The sequence below is a fragment of the Patella vulgata genome, chromosome 5, assembly GCF_932274485.2.
Source record: "Patella vulgata chromosome 5, xgPatVulg1.2, whole genome shotgun sequence".
NCBI classification, from domain to species: domain Eukaryota; kingdom Metazoa; phylum Mollusca; class Gastropoda; family Patellidae; genus Patella; species Patella vulgata.
Window position 1 is genome coordinate 55711816 of NC_065883.2, and position 17821 is coordinate 55729636.

Sequence of the window (17821 nt, forward strand, 5' to 3'; positions counted from 1 at the left end):
TCACACCTATTAATATGTGTGTTGTAAATGGTTACTGCATGTATATAAGAACTTGGTATGCACTTTATTTCGTGGTCACAAATGTATTCTCAGAACTCTTAATTGGTATTATTAAAAGGGTCGTGATTTTTAAAAGAATGTTGTATGGTAATGATGTATAATAAATGTTTAAACGAGCATTGATATAATAAAAAAACAGCTATATTCTGATACACTTTTATCAGAATCAAATCAAACATTGTTTGTAGTTCTATCATTATAAATAACGCCCTGGCTGCATTATGATATTATTACCGTAGCGATCTCTGATTGGATCAACAGGGCTTTTAACAAAATGTGCATACGTTTTGTAGGTGTTAGGATGTGTTGCCTACTCGATTAGCACGCCTACCATTTAACCATTCCTGCGCGGCCAGCCTATTTAAAACTTACAGTTTCTACTGAACTTCATTAACTTGAAAGAGGTATTACTACATCAAATATAGGGAACGGGGAACCATCGTAAACAAGGACAGGTATGGTTATATATTTTTATAAGTTTATTTGTAAAAATTGGCGAATTCTAATGGTTTTAAAATGTAATTATGTGTATATTTTAAAATTAATATACAAGACAAGTCTTATTGCTTAAGGAATATTGTATGTGTAAATCTTCTGTGTAAGTCTGCTTATTAAATACGTTAACGATCAACTTCTGAATCAGATAGAATGTTGAGAAGTGGAAAAACATAGATGTTTATTGAAATGCTACTTTGTTCTGTAAAATCTTATACCATTGTCACAACATTTTAGTTAGAATGCGGCCATGTTTTGCATCTCAGTTGAACTCGGCTGTAATCTCAATCGTAAAATGTAGCTTGTTATTCTTTCATCTCAACTTTTCTTGAAATCTTTATTTTAAAAAAGTCTAAAACAAAGGTTTTAAACATATTTAGAAAATCCGGCGCAAATAACCATTATTCGCTTGGTCACTTGGGACTGCCAGTGCTCTATTCATGCATATTTTATTTATTTGGCTTCATTATCTGACAGAGCCATTGTGACTTTCACAAAAATATATTTCACGTTTCATACAGCGTAATTGAAATGAATCTGATATAGAATTAATCTGTTATTCAAACTCCAAACAATGGCCACTTAGTCGTATTTTACAAGACTATAAATTTGATAATGACTATAGAGAATCCTAGTCAAAACGTCGCTCAGTAATAAGCAGTAATTGTATTCCATAGAATTGTGATCTGTATATAAATTTAAAGTACCAACACGGGGTTGTCGGTCAAAGATTTCCAGCACAATTCAGTTTGAACAATGAATGGTGAAATCTACAACAGCTTTCTTTAACGATCAAAGGTTGTCGCTTCAATCATAATGTACAATCCAATGTACAAGTAAATTAGATTTTATTTTCGTTCCGTTTATATTAACATTTAGAGAAATATTAACAGCCTCATAAACGAACGAAACGCCGACATAAAATTTTATTTTGATTAAATAGTGATGTTTGTCATGAGCGATCAACATTACTAGTATTATATTATTTTTTCGCCAATTCATGTATTTGTTTCACTCGAATTTTTCAACCGAACGATTGTCAATAAAACCGATTATTAGAATTGTATTATTAGGTCCATTTTTTGCCGCCGATCCAAACACCGAAATGAACCAACATCTTACAACGGGAATAATTGATTTCTGTTTTTTGGACATTCCGTTCTGTAACTAAATTCGTTCCAACAAATCTATTTAAAATTAAGTTAGAAATTCATAGAACATCCCCTTTTTATTCTTAAATTATCATACGTTTGAATGGATACTATTATTTTCTGTTTCTAGATGGGAAAACATAATTTCTTTTGAAAGACAAAGATAAAGTTAGTGAAATGCAATACATGTTAAGAAATTGGAAAATGTACTAAAGCCACGTGCCATTTTCTGTATTACAAATTTCTTAAAATTGAATTATGGAAATATTTTGTACTGGTTTATGTAAAGAAAATTATATTTGATGTGATTAACCATCAATAGTCTAAATAATTGTCGGGATTTTTTTACAACAATACAGGTATTAACTATTTTTCTAGAACTATAAGATTTCATACTTTTTTCTATGATGATTGGAGTTAAAAGAACATTAACGTAGTTTCTCAAAACAACTTTGTTTATAAATTTTAGCTTAAAGATACATTATGGGAGATTCGATAATCATTACTAAAGTCAGTACAATAAACAGCCTAGTCTCGATTATCCATTTAATCGTTAAATCATGAAGGAAAGTTATGCAGTAAATCGGCTCATAATCCACTAAAGATAGCAGGCTAGCGATGCCATCTGGAGTTGATTATGGTCTGGATAGGTTAATTAATATCTAATTAATAATTTAGATAACATTTCAGGCCTAAAGAAAGACCTGCAATAGACAGATTTAGCTCTTGCATAATGTATGTTTAATATTAGTAATGACGTTTTCTTTTTAGAATTAAATGTTTTGAGCGGCTAGGGTCAATATGAAAGATCAGTATCATAATTATATGACCATTCTGTCTTTGGTTATTTAGAGCATTAACATGATCTAGAACACATATTGCCTGAATAGAAGTAATCCTATAACAGCACCAAGATACGCTGGTATTTAAAATTCAATGGGGGTTAGGTTGGTCTTTTTCCCGGTAAATTGGGGAAATAAATAGTTTAGATATTTTGAGATTAGCTGCCGGACAGCAGCTATAAAATAGGTAACATATGAAAACCGGGAACCGAATCGACGTGGTTCCATTCGCATAAACGCTCTGTGACCAATAAACAATATAATACACTATACAACCATACACAATTCAAACGAATAGTTGCACAAATATCTGTCATAAAATTAAATTTGAAAACTTTTGGGGCGAAACCTTCATGGGGGGGGGGGGGCTGAATGTTTAGCACGTGCGCGCTGTACCATAAAGTCTGTCATGGAGTCAACTGGCGTGGTTTCGAATCCCCGGTTGTACGTGACACGGAGTAGGGTCTCCTGTCCAACCTCGTGGGTTTTCTCCGGGTCCCCCGGTTTCCTCCCACTGCAAAAGACCCCTTTCAAGCGAATTATTGAAATAAAATTAAACCATGTGTTAGTCCCGAAATGACCTAGTTTGTGTCGAGTTGACGTTAAACCCATCTCTCTCTCTCTCTCTCTCTCTCTCTCTCTCTAAACCTTCATATATATTTCTGATTATCAAACATGTGTGACAAATAAGATGCCTGCGTAAAAAATGTTAATTCCAAACCAAGACAAAGAGTTATATTACGGTTATGAAGCAAAGTTACTATGCAAATATTGGTAATATACGAATAAAAGTCAGAACAGTGTTAGTGCTCTATAACATCAGATTCTGGGAACCTAAATAACGAACGCCTACCATCGCACCCAAAACTACGGCTCAAGGTGTTCCTTTCAGTTCACATGTACAAATCTTACACAGACCTCGGGGTGTGTTGGGGGGTGGGGGTCAAAGTGGGACCACTCATGGGTTGGGTACAAGACCAAAAGTTCCACTGGATGACCGAGAGATTCTAAATTAGATTTGAAGGTCATTCTCTGGGACCTAATTTAGTCCACACTCGGGGCCCCATTGCACCAAATACAGCCCCTTTTACACCAAAACAGACTCTGTTCTGTTGGTAATTTTGATTTTGGCTTGAACTCCGCTGGTAGATATATATATGTTTCTAGTGCCACCACTTCGTCAGAAAATTTGAGATCATTCATATAATAGGCTTTGAGATTTTTCTCCGGCCCTGAATAAGCGTGCCCTGGTAAGCAATCCAAATTAAAATTCTGTCGTCTCGTTCTTAAGGTTCTAATTTTCTTCACTACACAAGATCTATTACATATTCAAAACAGACACAGTTCGCCAATCTGTGTTATTATGCACGTCATACAGCCGAGGCTAGATGTAGGGTACCGGAATTTTCCGAGGTTTGCCGAGTATGCAAAGATTTTACAAATAGATTAGTTGACTAGGTCTTGGCGTGATCAGAACAGCTGTCGCTGATTGGCTGTTTAGACTATGATGCCTAAGCCAGTAATCACACGATTCAGTGATATGAAATCGAGCCCGGTAATTTATGAAACACCTAATATTAATCGAACTGAGCGAGTACCATGGGGAATATACGCCCCATAAACTGTTGTCTGGTGTATGCAGTTTCATATAAATTTGAAATTAACCATGATGAGAACCATTTCTTTCATGGAACGTTTCACAGCTTCCCCGTGACATTGATGATTGACAATCTGTTTAAGAGACCACCGCTTCAGCGCCCGGTTGCTTATGCTAATATTTAATGAGCGATTGATACTCTTTATATCTCAGTGGTCACCAAAAATACAATTTTCAACTAACCGTGATTTAACTGTACATTTGAGATTTTCCAATTAGATTGAATGCAGATCTTTCATTGTATCACTGGGATGCATATCTTTAAGGTTTCATTAAGAGTTGTATATACTGTAGCCCCAAGTCCTTTTCAAGGAGTTCAAAAAAACTTTACTCTAAATCGACCCGTGCGAGTGCTTGGGATGCAATAATTAAATGAAATCATATTTAGTTTCTTGCTGAAAGTCAAAATCTATCTCTAAAAGTATAAAATCACAACAACTAGTTTCGAGTGTTCTAGAAAGAGTGAATATCCTGTATAGTGTATGACACTCATAAGATCTATAGCTAACTTGAGCGATGGGTTGGATCTGGAACTTAGACGCCAAAGCTACCATGTAGAAGATAAAATGTATACATTTACAAAGAGCTATAATCATTAAAAAGCTTTAATAACAGAGTTGTTGTTTTTTTTACAAATTAGTGTGTAATGATTTTTCCTAAGATATCGATGGTTATAAACGAAATATTTAATTGAAATAAACATAAGTCTTAAATGATTCAGCTATTTTAAATGACATCGTGACATGAAGGTGAACATATAGAAATTTAAAAATAATCTATTTGTCGATCAACAATAGGCAGGAAATCACAAAGTTCATCTTTATCAGTTTTACTTATTGCCAATTTGTCTACCACTGACTGGTCGGAATAAAAACGCGAAAGCATATTAAACAATGTCGTTTTATTGAGAGGAACTGTTATTAGTAATTCACAACAGAACAATCATGCTCTGTTTAATGGGGTCATAAAAGGTATCTATGCAATGTTACATCCCCGAGGAATACCTGGTAAATAATAATTGTGATTCTTGTCATCAATGGCAATACCTATTGGATTATATTCATGATTTGCTCATTACAATATACACTACTCATCGTCCAATTTTATTATTCCATGTCAACAATCAACAGGACGTACAACACATTTTAGCAGAGTAATGAAACACTATCGTCAAAGCAATATGTTTAATTGACGGTGAAAACGGATGATAAATAATGAATCGAATAGTTCTGTACACATAGATAATAAAATGGTTTGATTTGAACAAGTTGGGGCAGGAAAACTGACAGCGTCATAAATGTGATAAAAGAATATATCTGTAACATGCAGTATCAAGTTACTTAGAGTTGTTTTCCTGGTATTATAAGGATATTGACGGTGGTTTTAAATGCTCATGGGACACACGTATTTTGATCATTTATGTGTAGGTGTTTGTGGCTATCTGTAGCTAATGTGTCTCAAATAGGGTTTAACGCCCTACTTGTCTACACCGACTGGGCTAATGGTGTTTTTGTTATTGAAATTTATGCTGAAATGAGCTAAAATCATAGCGGCAAAGAACTCCTAAACGCCTCCCGAAAAAAAATATTTTTGTTCAATGAAATATTCCATAATGATATTTCCAACAAATATTCATTGTAGCAATGGTTACGGGCATTATCAACTCATTGACCATTGTAATACTAATACTATGATTGGCTTTCTTCGTCCACTCGACAAACTAGGTCATTTCGGGACTAACATATGGTTAATTTTATTTCAATTCGCTTGCGCATAGGGGTCTTTAGCAGTGGGAGGAAACCGGAGAACCCGGAGAAAACCCACGAGGTTGGACAGGCGACCCTACTCCTTGTCACGTACAACCGGGGAATCAAAACCACACCAGTTGACTCAATGACAGACCTTATGATACAGAACGCACGTGCAAATCATTCGGCCACCCAACGCCCCCGATAACACGAAAACGGACTTCTCTTGGAAGGTGCTCCTGATTCGTCTGTATGTTATTACGACTTGATACTGTTTCCTCATAAAGTTTAAATTGGTTATGTGGTGTCACATTTTCGAGGGGTTTTGATAAAAACTATTTATACAGACGCTTTCTATAAGGTTCTTCTTAAGGTAGATATATCGGTTATTATTCTATTACACTTTTGATGGTTTATCGGTTAATGAGAATTCATCAATTGGCTTATTCATCAGTTTGCAAAATTACTTGATATCTATTTCTATATTTTCAGAACGATTTATATAGAGAGTGTGTGTCAAAATGAGACAGGAAGTATTATTTTTAGTGTGTTGCATGTTTGCTACGTCATGTTGTGGGGTGTTCTACACCACCAGTAAAGACAATGACTATCCCCGAATAGGACGACGTAGTTTTTTCACAAGCAGCCACGAAAACACATATCCCAGAATAGGACGTTCAGGAGGCAATCATGTCGGAACTTTAAATACAGATATTTACAAACGAAGATTCACAGCCGGTGGCGGTTCGAATTATCCAAGATTAGGTCGCGGAGGTTACTTCAAGAGCCAAGGCGTCGCATATCCACGAATAGGACGCAGTGAATCTGAGAACAGCGATGATATAGAAGACACCGATGATACACTTCCGGAAACAAATGATAACCTGCCAACTGTGAATGATATTCGACATGCTATTGGTTTACAGATGCCTATCGCCTTCTTATTGTGGGATCAGAATGGTATGCTATGTTTAAATTTTATATTGCGGCCCTTTTTAATTTATGAGATGACGTAGGTCTGAATAATGGGGATGGCTTTAACTAATTAAAATGTGATCACCCTTTTTGGATTCCTTTAAAAGGATCGCAAATTAGGTTAAAGGTTCGTCTTCTTGGATCCGTCTAAGATAGTCACCTAACTACTAGATTTCACTTCAACATACTTAACTTCCTCTAAGTGGTATTCAAAGGCAATGTTAAGTATAAAATTTTCCCACAAGTTAAGCTGCCTTACCTTTTGAGTGTTTAGTCTTTTAGTGGTGTTCAAAGGCCAGTTTAAATGAGAAAAATCCACTTAACTTTAAGTGACCCATGGGAGGTACTTTAAGGTTAAGTGACATTATAATGACTTCTTTTAACCGACTGGCGATTTTAAAAGACAATGTCGCCGAGCGTAGCTGGCCCCCGACTTTTATTTTTCATCGCCAGCTTTGAAGTTGTAGTGTTATAATAGTGTATAAGGTTACAACCATCGAAATGGTCAAGGATATTTTCTTTCCGATCATTTTTATCCTTTTCGTATTGCTTATATACACGGCTCTCATAAAATAAAGTTTAATGCGTTAAATTCATTTGTAAAATTTGACATTGCGATGACATTTCGTTGTAGATTTCGACAAAAATCTATACTACCATGAGAAGCAAGGCATGATTTATTTTTTAAAACTGATTCCCATATACATAGTTGATGTTAGCCGCGAATTGGCAGTAGTATTGTTTGCAACATGTTCTTGCCTTCGTTTGTATATAAATTTACAAATATATGATAACGACTGCTGGCCGCAAGGTGCCACCAATATTTTACAATTAATTTCTTGTATTACTTATTGCGTTTTAATCGGTAGTATTTCTACAGGTAGAAAATAATGTCACGTGCATCTTTCGTACACGCAATGTACCATCAACACCGTAAGGCTTTGGGGTTCTAAAGTGTAGGTACTGACAGAATTTCAATGAATTGCTCATTGAATGATGTGTTCAGTCTGACTTTTAAAACCAAAAGGCCCTGCGTATTGCTAAGATGTTGTTTTATATTCGTTTCACATTTTTAAAATAATAAAGTTCACAATATCCGCCATTATACTACCACTATTCGATAACTGTAATTGAAATCTATTGAAATTGAATGTTCTATCAAAATCTACGAAAACAACGGTTCCTGCAAAGAATGCGTACTGTTATAATTTTCATGCGTTACAATATAATATTTCGACAAACATTTTCCTAGTAATGGCAACTACGATTTTAATAGAGTATAGGCATTCTGCACACAGACAACTATCTTCTTCGATAATAGATCGCTGCCCTAAATGGCCGCCATATCCCAAAAATAGTATACCATTTTGTAATGTGGTTCTACTCCGTTTCATATCTAACATACACACAAAGACTATTCATTGATATTAAATTGAAGCGGAATATATATTTCTCAAAATTATCGCAGTATACTTAAAGTTTTCGACTACAATCGTCGATTTAGGAATTAAAATGTCGTTCAACTAGCTTATTGTCTGTTCTCAAGCGGAGCTAATTGTAGACAGACAGTGTATAGTGGTGCTCTTAAGGAGACATAACTTGCGTAAGTTAGAAATTTGTGATTTTTGGCAGTGCTAGGTATTCCATAAGTTTGAAATTCATGCTTTTTGGCAATTGCGGGAATTTAAGTTTTTCACATAGCCAAGGAAATGTAACATACAGCCTTTGAATACAGATTTAAGGTAACACACATAGTTAAGTGGAAAAAGTAAATATTTTTACACAACTTATAGGAAAACTTTGAATACGGACCCAGCTCTTGGCAGGTATATTTCGCAGGAATCATTTTATCGTTCCCATCGCACACTTACCGATTGGTTGTGTAGATACCTCATCCGGTCAAAAGTTAGGGTTTTAAATTTAATATACGTCCATAATTCTGACGTGTACTTTATCCCAAGTTATTATTTCCGGTTTGGACGGGAGAATGTACAATGAAAAAAAAAATAAATCTAAAAGAAAAGATGGTTTGATATGCCTGCTTTATATTCTCACCAGAAACAAAGTCATTCGTGTCATGGGAGCCGCGGTGGCTTAGTGTTTGATCCCGGTTTTTGCCGAGTAAGTTCATCGAGACTTTCCGGCGTGGTTCTCCTTTGTCAGTGGTGCAGGACTGTGGCCTGGCAAGGGGTAGCGTATAGTCTTTCAGATGGGAAGAAAAAAACAAGGTCCCATCATGTACACATTGGTGTGTGCATAAAATAATTCGTGGCAGTTGGAATTCGATAAAAGAGTAGGCCGTAGCGCCCTGTGTGGGCAAACTCACCCCCCCCCCCCATTGCGTACTGCAAGGCGTATGCTCGTCTCCATTAGCCCGATTGGAGCAGCAAAGTAGGACGTTAAAAACCCCTTTCTTTTCATCCATATCACAACTGAGGCTTAGACACCTGCCTGTTTATAATATTATTAATCTTGCTACTAAACAACGGCAAAATTGTAAGCTCAGATTTACTTCATTTAAATGACTTCTTTCGTATTTCATCTTTTTTGTCATAACGACAATAAGATTGATGATCATCCCATTGTGAAAACCTGCAGCAATTATCTACATTACTATGATATCACCTGCATGGATGCCCATCCATCAGCTAACTGTGTTATATTTCTTTTAGCCAGTCTGATTAAGATACAGCTCATCGTGTTATTTCCCCGTTCACACTTAAAATCCTTTGATGGTTATTCGCACACAATAATACCAGTACACAATATGCAACTTTAACTCCGCTTTTGCGCATTCTCGTTACATAACAGCCGTCTTCTATGAATGAGTATAAAAACATATAATTTGAGCCGATATTTTATTTTTCCAGCCTAATCAACAAATGACTCAAGTAACTAAAATTGAAATTCAATAATATATTTTATTATAATCGCCCCAAGAATGTGCCGAAATAGCACAAAAATACTCAAGCCATATTCGGAATAGACATAAGGGGTAGAACGGATTAATATTGGTACAGCAACGATCTTCATTAAATGCAGATTTTACACCGTGTTATTGATTTTGTTGGATCTGTAAATGAATTGAATTTGAGTTTAACACCCTACTTTTCTGCACCAACCGGCCTAGTGAAGGATTATTCCGCAAGGACAGCGGCTTTCCCGCCTGAACATCGGTTTTTCGTCCGATATGAATGACTGTACTGGCTGTCCTTTCCTTGCTCAGAAAACCAGACTGAAAGAATCGAGGAACTTCCTCAGTCGACATCGGGTCCTCCTGGTTAACAAGCCAGCGCCAAAATGGCTGAATCACCGTCTGCCGCCTCCTTTACTCTGGTTTGTATTTGTACTATAGTCTGAATCATCACCCTAGGTGGAAGCGGACGCAAACTCCTATTATTATAGTAGTAGCAGTATATAGTAGTAGTAATAATTCAATTAATTGGCGTGGTTATCATGAGAATATCTCGTGCCAGTAGTTTTTAAAAACATTTAGGTTAATGAGTTCAAAAAACTAAATCTATCTTTAAAACGGGACGAAGTAAAAATTAGGATTTACATCAGACTATTTTATCTCCAGTTTCATATCGCGACGAGGACAGATCTTAGGTTAATTAGAAAATGAAAGTTCGCAGATTTTACTTTTTTGTCCATTATTTTATAATTATTTCGTTAACTATTACAGTCCTGGTTGGCGTGTTCCTTCCACAATGTACTGTCTGGTCATTCATCTTAATATAGAATATATGTCAATGATATGAAATGGGGTTTAATGTCCCTCTGTTCTGCACCGACTGAGCAAAAGAAGAAAAGCACAGGACATACAGTGGTGCTGCGATATAAATTTTGACCAAACTGCGGCGCTATAGACTACTTTTATTCCGAATTCCAACTGTCAATGGTTATTTTATGTGCACACCAACGTGTACACGGGGTCTCGGTTTTTTCATCTCAGACTAGACGCTGTAGAATATAAATAGCATTGGCTGGTCATTATTAGTAAAGTGCGTAATGGCTCTATTCTTTTGAACCTTAAATGGGTCTAAAAGCAGATATTTATGTAATATGAATGTGTATAGTGATTTATATTCAATATTTAAAAGATTTATTGTAATTTCTAATCAAGTATGTTCGGTCGTTTACGACTGCCTGGTCTATCTACACGTTTTTTATTATTAGTTTGTCGTTTGTGAATCACCTATTACTAATTAATTCTGCATTGTTTTGTAGGACACGTTGTTCTTTGTTCATAATGGAGTCCGAAACCATGGAATACATGACTTGTGTACTGTTTTTATAAATATTTTCATGGAAAGATAACAACACAAGTATTGATTGAAATTGATCAATATTGAATTCTAATTCGTGCTTATATTTTCGAATATTATGGAAATATTGAGTTAGAGACTTAGCTCCTTTAACTTCAATAACATTTTTGTGCTAACGAGATCATAATGGTGTGATATTTCTGACACGGGCCATTACTGATCCTTTTTTGTTTTATTAATGGTTGATTGTATGTTACAAATTCTTAGTGATATAGCCTATATTTCTTCTTTTTCAGCCGACGGCCAATTGACGAAATCAGAATTCATCACAGGCCTTTCGAAATCCCGCCATAGACACCATAAGAACTAATATTGCCTTTAAGCTTTTATTGTTTTCCTTATTAATCAAATCTATATAATTTATCATTAAAATGTTGGATAATATGTCCAGAGTTTAATTATGTATTGGTTGCTATTATTACGTGTTTCGTTATTTAATGTTATTGGCTTGAGAATTCTGCACAAAGCAGAGTATGCCTACTACCTCGAAAGTAATACTTTCATTGAATATCTAACGTTTCCGTAATTTCCCAGTTTAGAGAGTTCATTGAATAATTATTTGTTTTGTTGTGTCGTTTACATGTTACATAATCAACTCTCGATGTCACCGGATGTTCGAGATTTTTAACAGATTTAAATACGATTGGTAGATAATGATTCAATTTAAAAATGGATAATTGAGACTTTGTTTATTACCGTAACAACGGTTGTGGTTTCAATCACTCGTTTAAACATGGCGAGTAATTGGGCTGCCTTCCCAAGCGGCTCTGGGCATTGTATAACACAAATATGAAGTGGCATCTTACACTATAGTCACTTAATGTATAACGCGTTTCTGTAGAACTTGGTTCCTAGTATGGGAAGATATGGTGATTGATTTAGGAACCCGTAAATTTATATCAAGTAGATTTTGTACACGATGCTTACATTAAGAAATGTTTACTAAACATATGCCACACAAAGCTCCAAAATATCATTAAAATTCAGCCTCACAAGTTCGACGTAATAATACTCTTCCCAGTCAGTACTTTTGGGTTGACTACGCTTTTGCGTCTTCGACCTATATATCATGCTTCAAAAATAAAATTAGGGGGCCAACAAATGGATAACTAGTTGACAAAACCTGAAATAATCGGTGTAGGGCAATGTGCTGTCATGTATGATGAATACTTCTACCAAAGATTTCTGCCCCTCCAGATCGTTCTTTTGGGGAAAAGACAAAAACAATCAAATTAGGTCATATCATTAGATAGACTGGAGATCATTCTAGAGGTCATTCGATACGACTAATACATTATGGCAACCTTTTATCTGAAGCCCATAAGGAGTTCCGTACAGATTGTGACGTCATCAATATGTCCCAATCTTCGACATTTGTTACCGCTTAAACTAAGGAGCTGTACTATTCTTTAGTGAAATTTGGCTCCAGAGTTACAGACGGGTGATGAATTCCTCTCTGATCATAAATATATACACACAAATATAAAACAAAAATCCATATATCACGAGTTACCCACAAGTCTTTTTAACAACGCATTGACGCGAGCAGCGGTATTGAAGAAATGAAATGGGGTTTAACGCCATACTGTTCTGTCCCGACTGGGCTAATTTTGCCCGGACAGCGGCACTACGACCTACTCTTGTATCGAATTCCAACTGCCATGGGATCGTTTACGTGCACGCCAATGTGTACACGGGACCTCGGTTTTTCGTCCCATCCGAACCACTATACAGCTGTCCTTGTCAGGCCCTTTGTCCCGTACTACTGACAAGGGGAAGCCACGCCAGTTAATCCCGATGCACTTTCTCGGCCAACACCGGGAGCGAACCCGCGACCTCCCGACTAGCGAGCCAGTGGCTTACCCACTTAGCCAAACCCAAATAATGACACTTTACAGATAATGGCTGTAGAAAAACTAACTGAGACTGAAAAAAACCCACAGATGTTATAAGCTTTTCGGGTGCAATATATATTGGGTTCTTTGGAACTTTGGTGAATCTTCGTGATTTTGGGGTGGAAGGGTGAGCTCTAGGGGTTCCACAAGCTAAAAAGGCGATTTTTCGAACAATTTAAAGGCCATAATCCAGGAAGTGGCGGTCTGATATGCGCGAGTATCGAAAGGATCAATCGTAAATTCTAGAGGGGGGTCTACAACCTTGGTATTACATACTTTTAGACTACTTGCGCACAAGGAGCGGACATTTTGTCCGGCAGTTTCTGTCGGATTTTTACGAAATTTGAATTCAACCGTCACTGAAGTGTAACGGTGATACATGTATTTTTAAACATTTTTCTTAAATGAATAAAAATTGTGACTTCTAGAGTGTCCACAAGCTAAAAACGTGAATTTTCGAACAATAGGGAGCTATAATTCAGGTATTTACGTTCCGATATGCACGAACATCGTATGGAACCGAGATCTGTGGGATATAACATAAGGTTAAAGTTCCATCAAAATCGGATCAAAATTGTGACCTCTAGAGGGCCCACAACCTTGATATGACATACTTTTACACTTTTTGACCGATAGTTTCGGTCCGATTTTCACGAAATTCGAACTCAAACATCGTTATGGTGTGGCGGTGATATATTTACTTACAGATACTTACAGATCTTCTTCTGAGAGCTAGCCGTTGGCCACTGTACTCAGATCCATATCGTCCGTTTCGCTTATTTTATTTTGGGTAATCCGGTTGGATTTAACGTCATACAGAAGTTCTTGATTAATCCAATGTTTATCCAGACGTTTTTCAAATATTTTTGTACTTTTTGCCGTTATTACACTGTCAGGTAGATTGTTCCATAGTTGTACTACGCTGTTTGTGAAAAAGTTTTTCCTGATATTTTATTTTTGTTTGATCTTCTTAAATAGATTTTTTTTTACTATGTCCTCTTGTTTTGGTTGTGTTTGTATCTGGGTGTAGTTGACACAGTTGTGACAGACTATTGTCATAGATTCCTGATGTTATTTTATAGGTCTCGATCATGTCACCTCGAGTACGTCTGTATGCTAGTCTTGGGAGTTTCAGCTTCCTCAGTCTTTCATCGTAACCTATGTTTTTAAATCCTGGAATGAGCTTTATAGCTCTTTTCTGCACGTTTTCTATCACTGTGATGTGTTTCAGTTTATAGGGGTTCCATACCGGAATTGCATATTCAAGTTGTGGGCGGACTAGTGTTTTGTACAGTAGTTGGAATGTTGTTTGGCCTAAGTATGCGAAGGACCGTTATGCTATTGGCTTTGTTTATTTTTTCACTTATGTGGTCTTCAAATTTTTTTTTATTGTCAACAATTACCCCAATACCCTTTTCATTCTCTGTATATTTCAGTTTGGTGTCACACAGCTTGTTTTCGTATGGTAGTAAAGTTCTCGTTCCTGTAGTCCGTACCTTGCATTTGTCGGGATGGAATTTGAGTACCCATTTATAAGACCAATTTTCTAGTTCCAGCATATCTTGTTGTAGGGATTCCACATTATTTATTTCATCTATTTCTTGGAAGACTTTTGTGTCATCAGCAAACATGTAACATTCTGACTGTATGTTGTCTGGTAGATCATTGATGTATATGACAAATAATATCGGTCCAAGAACACCGCCTTGTGGGATTCCGCTAGTTACTGGTGACCACTCGGAATAGCTATTCATAACTCTGACCCATCTGTTCTGGAGAAACGAGTTAATCCATTTTAGTCGACAGCTTTAACAGTAGGCGGTGGTGTGGCACTTTATCAAACGCCTTCATGAAATCCAGGTATACACAATCTAGGCTCCCTCCAGTATCCCGTATTTCAGTCCACCTGCCTAGTACGTGTAATAGGAGCAGTGTTGTTGATCTTCCAGAGATAAAGCCGAATTGTCTAGTTGAAAAGAGCAGGTTAGTTTTAATGTGGTTACTACATGGTCTCTAATAAAATGTTCCAATACTTTACATAAGATGCAAGTAAGGCTTACCGGTCTATAGTTTTCTGCCAATTTCCTATTTCCCTTTTTGAACAGTGTTTTGATGCAGCCTTCGCGCCCTTCGTTTTGGATATCCATGACTTTAATTGAGTTATTAAAGATGATTGATATGGGTTTTGCGATCTCCCCACATAAGTCATGGAAAAATCTTGGGTGCATATTATCTGGACCAGGAGATTTGCCGATTTTTAGGTCAGAAAGCCGTTTTTTAACCTTTTCCTCTGTAATTTCTATATCATCCATATTTATGCTTACTTGTTTTTTCTCTATTGTTGGGATGTTATCAGGGTTTTCGGTGGTATAGACACGTGAGAAGAAACTGGATAGGGTGTTTGCCTTGTCTCTATCATTAGCTGTAAGTCTCTCTGACCCATTTTGTGGTTCCATTTTTAAATCAGATATGCCTATCCGTGTCTTAGTTTTAGACTGTGTGTATTGCCAGAATTTCTTGGGGTTCTTCTTAACTTCTTTAGCTATTTATATTTCTTTATTTTTAACTGCCTTGCGTGGAAGATTTTTCACTTGGTTTCTTGTTTTGCTGTACTCTTCATATCATTTATCATCTCTGGTTTCCATGAATCTTTTCCAACATCTGTGCTTCTTTCCTATAGCAGCCAGCGTTTTAGAGTCTAGGTTGATTTTCTTTTCTTTTTTGGATGTTTTTTATTCACGTTCTCGTTGCTAAAAGAGACTAACAAGGGTCTCCTTAATTCGCTAGTTCCATCTTTCGTTTTTTTACCCAACCGTGACGCCCTACAATGTCTTCATCGGATATTGCTATGTTTATTTGAGTTCCGATCTCTTTTATCATTTTTAAGTCATTTGATATTCTGTCTAGTTTCACATTTGTGTTTAACTCCGGGGCTCGAAATATACTATTCAAAAGAAGTAGGGGATATTTGATTTTTAATTGTTATTAAAGTCACCTAATGAAACTGACGAAGAAACAAATGACAAAATGAAATGAAGTTCACATTCATCGATTTATTCCAAATGATCGTTAGACTAAGTAAGGCACAGACTGACCATTATAAGGGTAAAATGATACCCGGGGTCAAACAGCAAAGTTACCACAGTATCACAACCAAGTCAGTAACGGGTGAATCCTCCTCTGTTTGCCAAACAAGCATTGATCCGACGTGGCATACTCCTAATGAGACGTCTAAGGTCATTTTGGTCCAGATTGTCCCATTCCTGTTGCAACGCAGCAGCAAGTTCTTGGACATTGGCAGGACGTTGTTGACGTTGACGTAACCTCTGTCCAAGCATGTCCCAGACATGCTCGATGGGGGAGAGGTCGGGACTCAGTGCTGGCCAAGGTAATGTGGTGATGTTCTGTTGTTGGAGGTAACCTGTAACGATCCTGGCCCTGTGACATCTTGCGTTGTCATCCTGGAAGATGAAACGGCGGCCATGACGTCGTGCGAACGGCACAACATGGACTGCCAAGATGTTGTCCCGGTAGTACTGGCCTGTAACACGCCCTGCAACAACATGTAAAGCCGTTCTTCCAGCAACAGTGATGCCTCCCCACACCATAACAGAACCACCCCCAAATCGATCATGTCTGATGACGTTAACGTCTTGGAAGCGCTCGTTTCGACGACGCCTCACCCTCCTACGTCTGTCCAAAAAATCAACAGTGAACCTTGACTCATCTGAAAACATCACATTGCTCCAGCGTCGATTATCCCAGTGTTGACGATCCCTACACCAACGACGTCTTGCCTGAATGTGATGATCTCTCAAACAAGGGATCACGCGAGGACGTCGGGCGCGAAGGTGACCCCTATGCAGTCGATTTCGAATCGTCTGGCCACTCACTCTCACACCAGTGTCTGTTTGAAGACGAGCGCTGATCTGATTTGCTGTGATGACACGATTTCTCAAGGCCAAGGTACGGATAAATCGATCCTGGGCTTGAGTTGTCGCCCTTGGTCGACCTGAGCGTGGTCTGTCCTGTACAGATTGTGTATCACGGTATCTGGACCATAGCCTGCTTATGACAGACTGAGAAACATTCATCGTCCGCGCCACAACCGCCTGTGTTGTGCCGATCTGTAGCATGCCAAGGGCACGTAACCTTTCATTTTGGGTAAGCCGACGCATATCAAAATTTGTTTTCTGGTCACTAAAACAATTTAACTGATGTTTCCACCCTGGAATTCAATGCCACAATGACTGTAACATTCAAAGTCAGAGTCGTGCAAATCTTGGGTTGGACCCCTATGATGATCCCAAGCATCACCTGCATTCCATGCGGTAGCTATTGGTGCGTTTGGGCGTCACATGTAACTGGAAATGTTTCTTCTGTTAGGTTCTATAGTGACTTTTTTCGTAGTCATTTGCATATTTTAGTATTATGCCCCCAAAATCAAATATCCCCTACTTTTTTTGAATAGTATATTATAATATTGTTTTTCCTGTTTTCTCTATCATTCATTTCTTTAATTATTTCTTCTCCTAGTACATGTACATTATCATTATTTGTCAGTGTTGAGAGTTTATCAATCACATTAACTTCATTTGCTATTAATTGTTTTACATCGTCAGCGGTGATGAAACTCCCTGATTTATCTTCTAGTTTTTTCAGTCTATTTT

General features: G+C 37.1%; 1 protein-coding gene across 2 annotated transcripts; it reads left to right on the forward strand.

Annotated features, from left to right (window-relative positions):
• Nucleotides 1-328: 328 nt before the first annotated feature.
• LOC126822069 (HCS2 neuropeptides) lies at nt 329-11654 on the forward strand. 2 transcript variants are annotated; one of them, XM_050550816.2, is made up of 3 exons: nt 329-515; nt 6446-6913; nt 11493-11654. In XM_050550816.2, the coding sequence occupies exons 2-3, from the start codon at nt 6475-6477 to the stop codon at nt 11564-11566; spliced, it is 513 nt and encodes a 170-aa protein (XP_050406773.1). In that variant the 5' UTR covers nt 329-515; nt 6446-6474; the 3' UTR covers nt 11567-11654. The 2 variants fall into 2 exon arrangements, with proteins under 2 accessions (XP_050406773.1, XP_055957247.1); XM_056101272.1 differs by lacking the exon at nt 329-515 and adding an exon at nt 5607-5628.
• Nucleotides 11655-17821: the final 6167 nt, after the last annotated feature.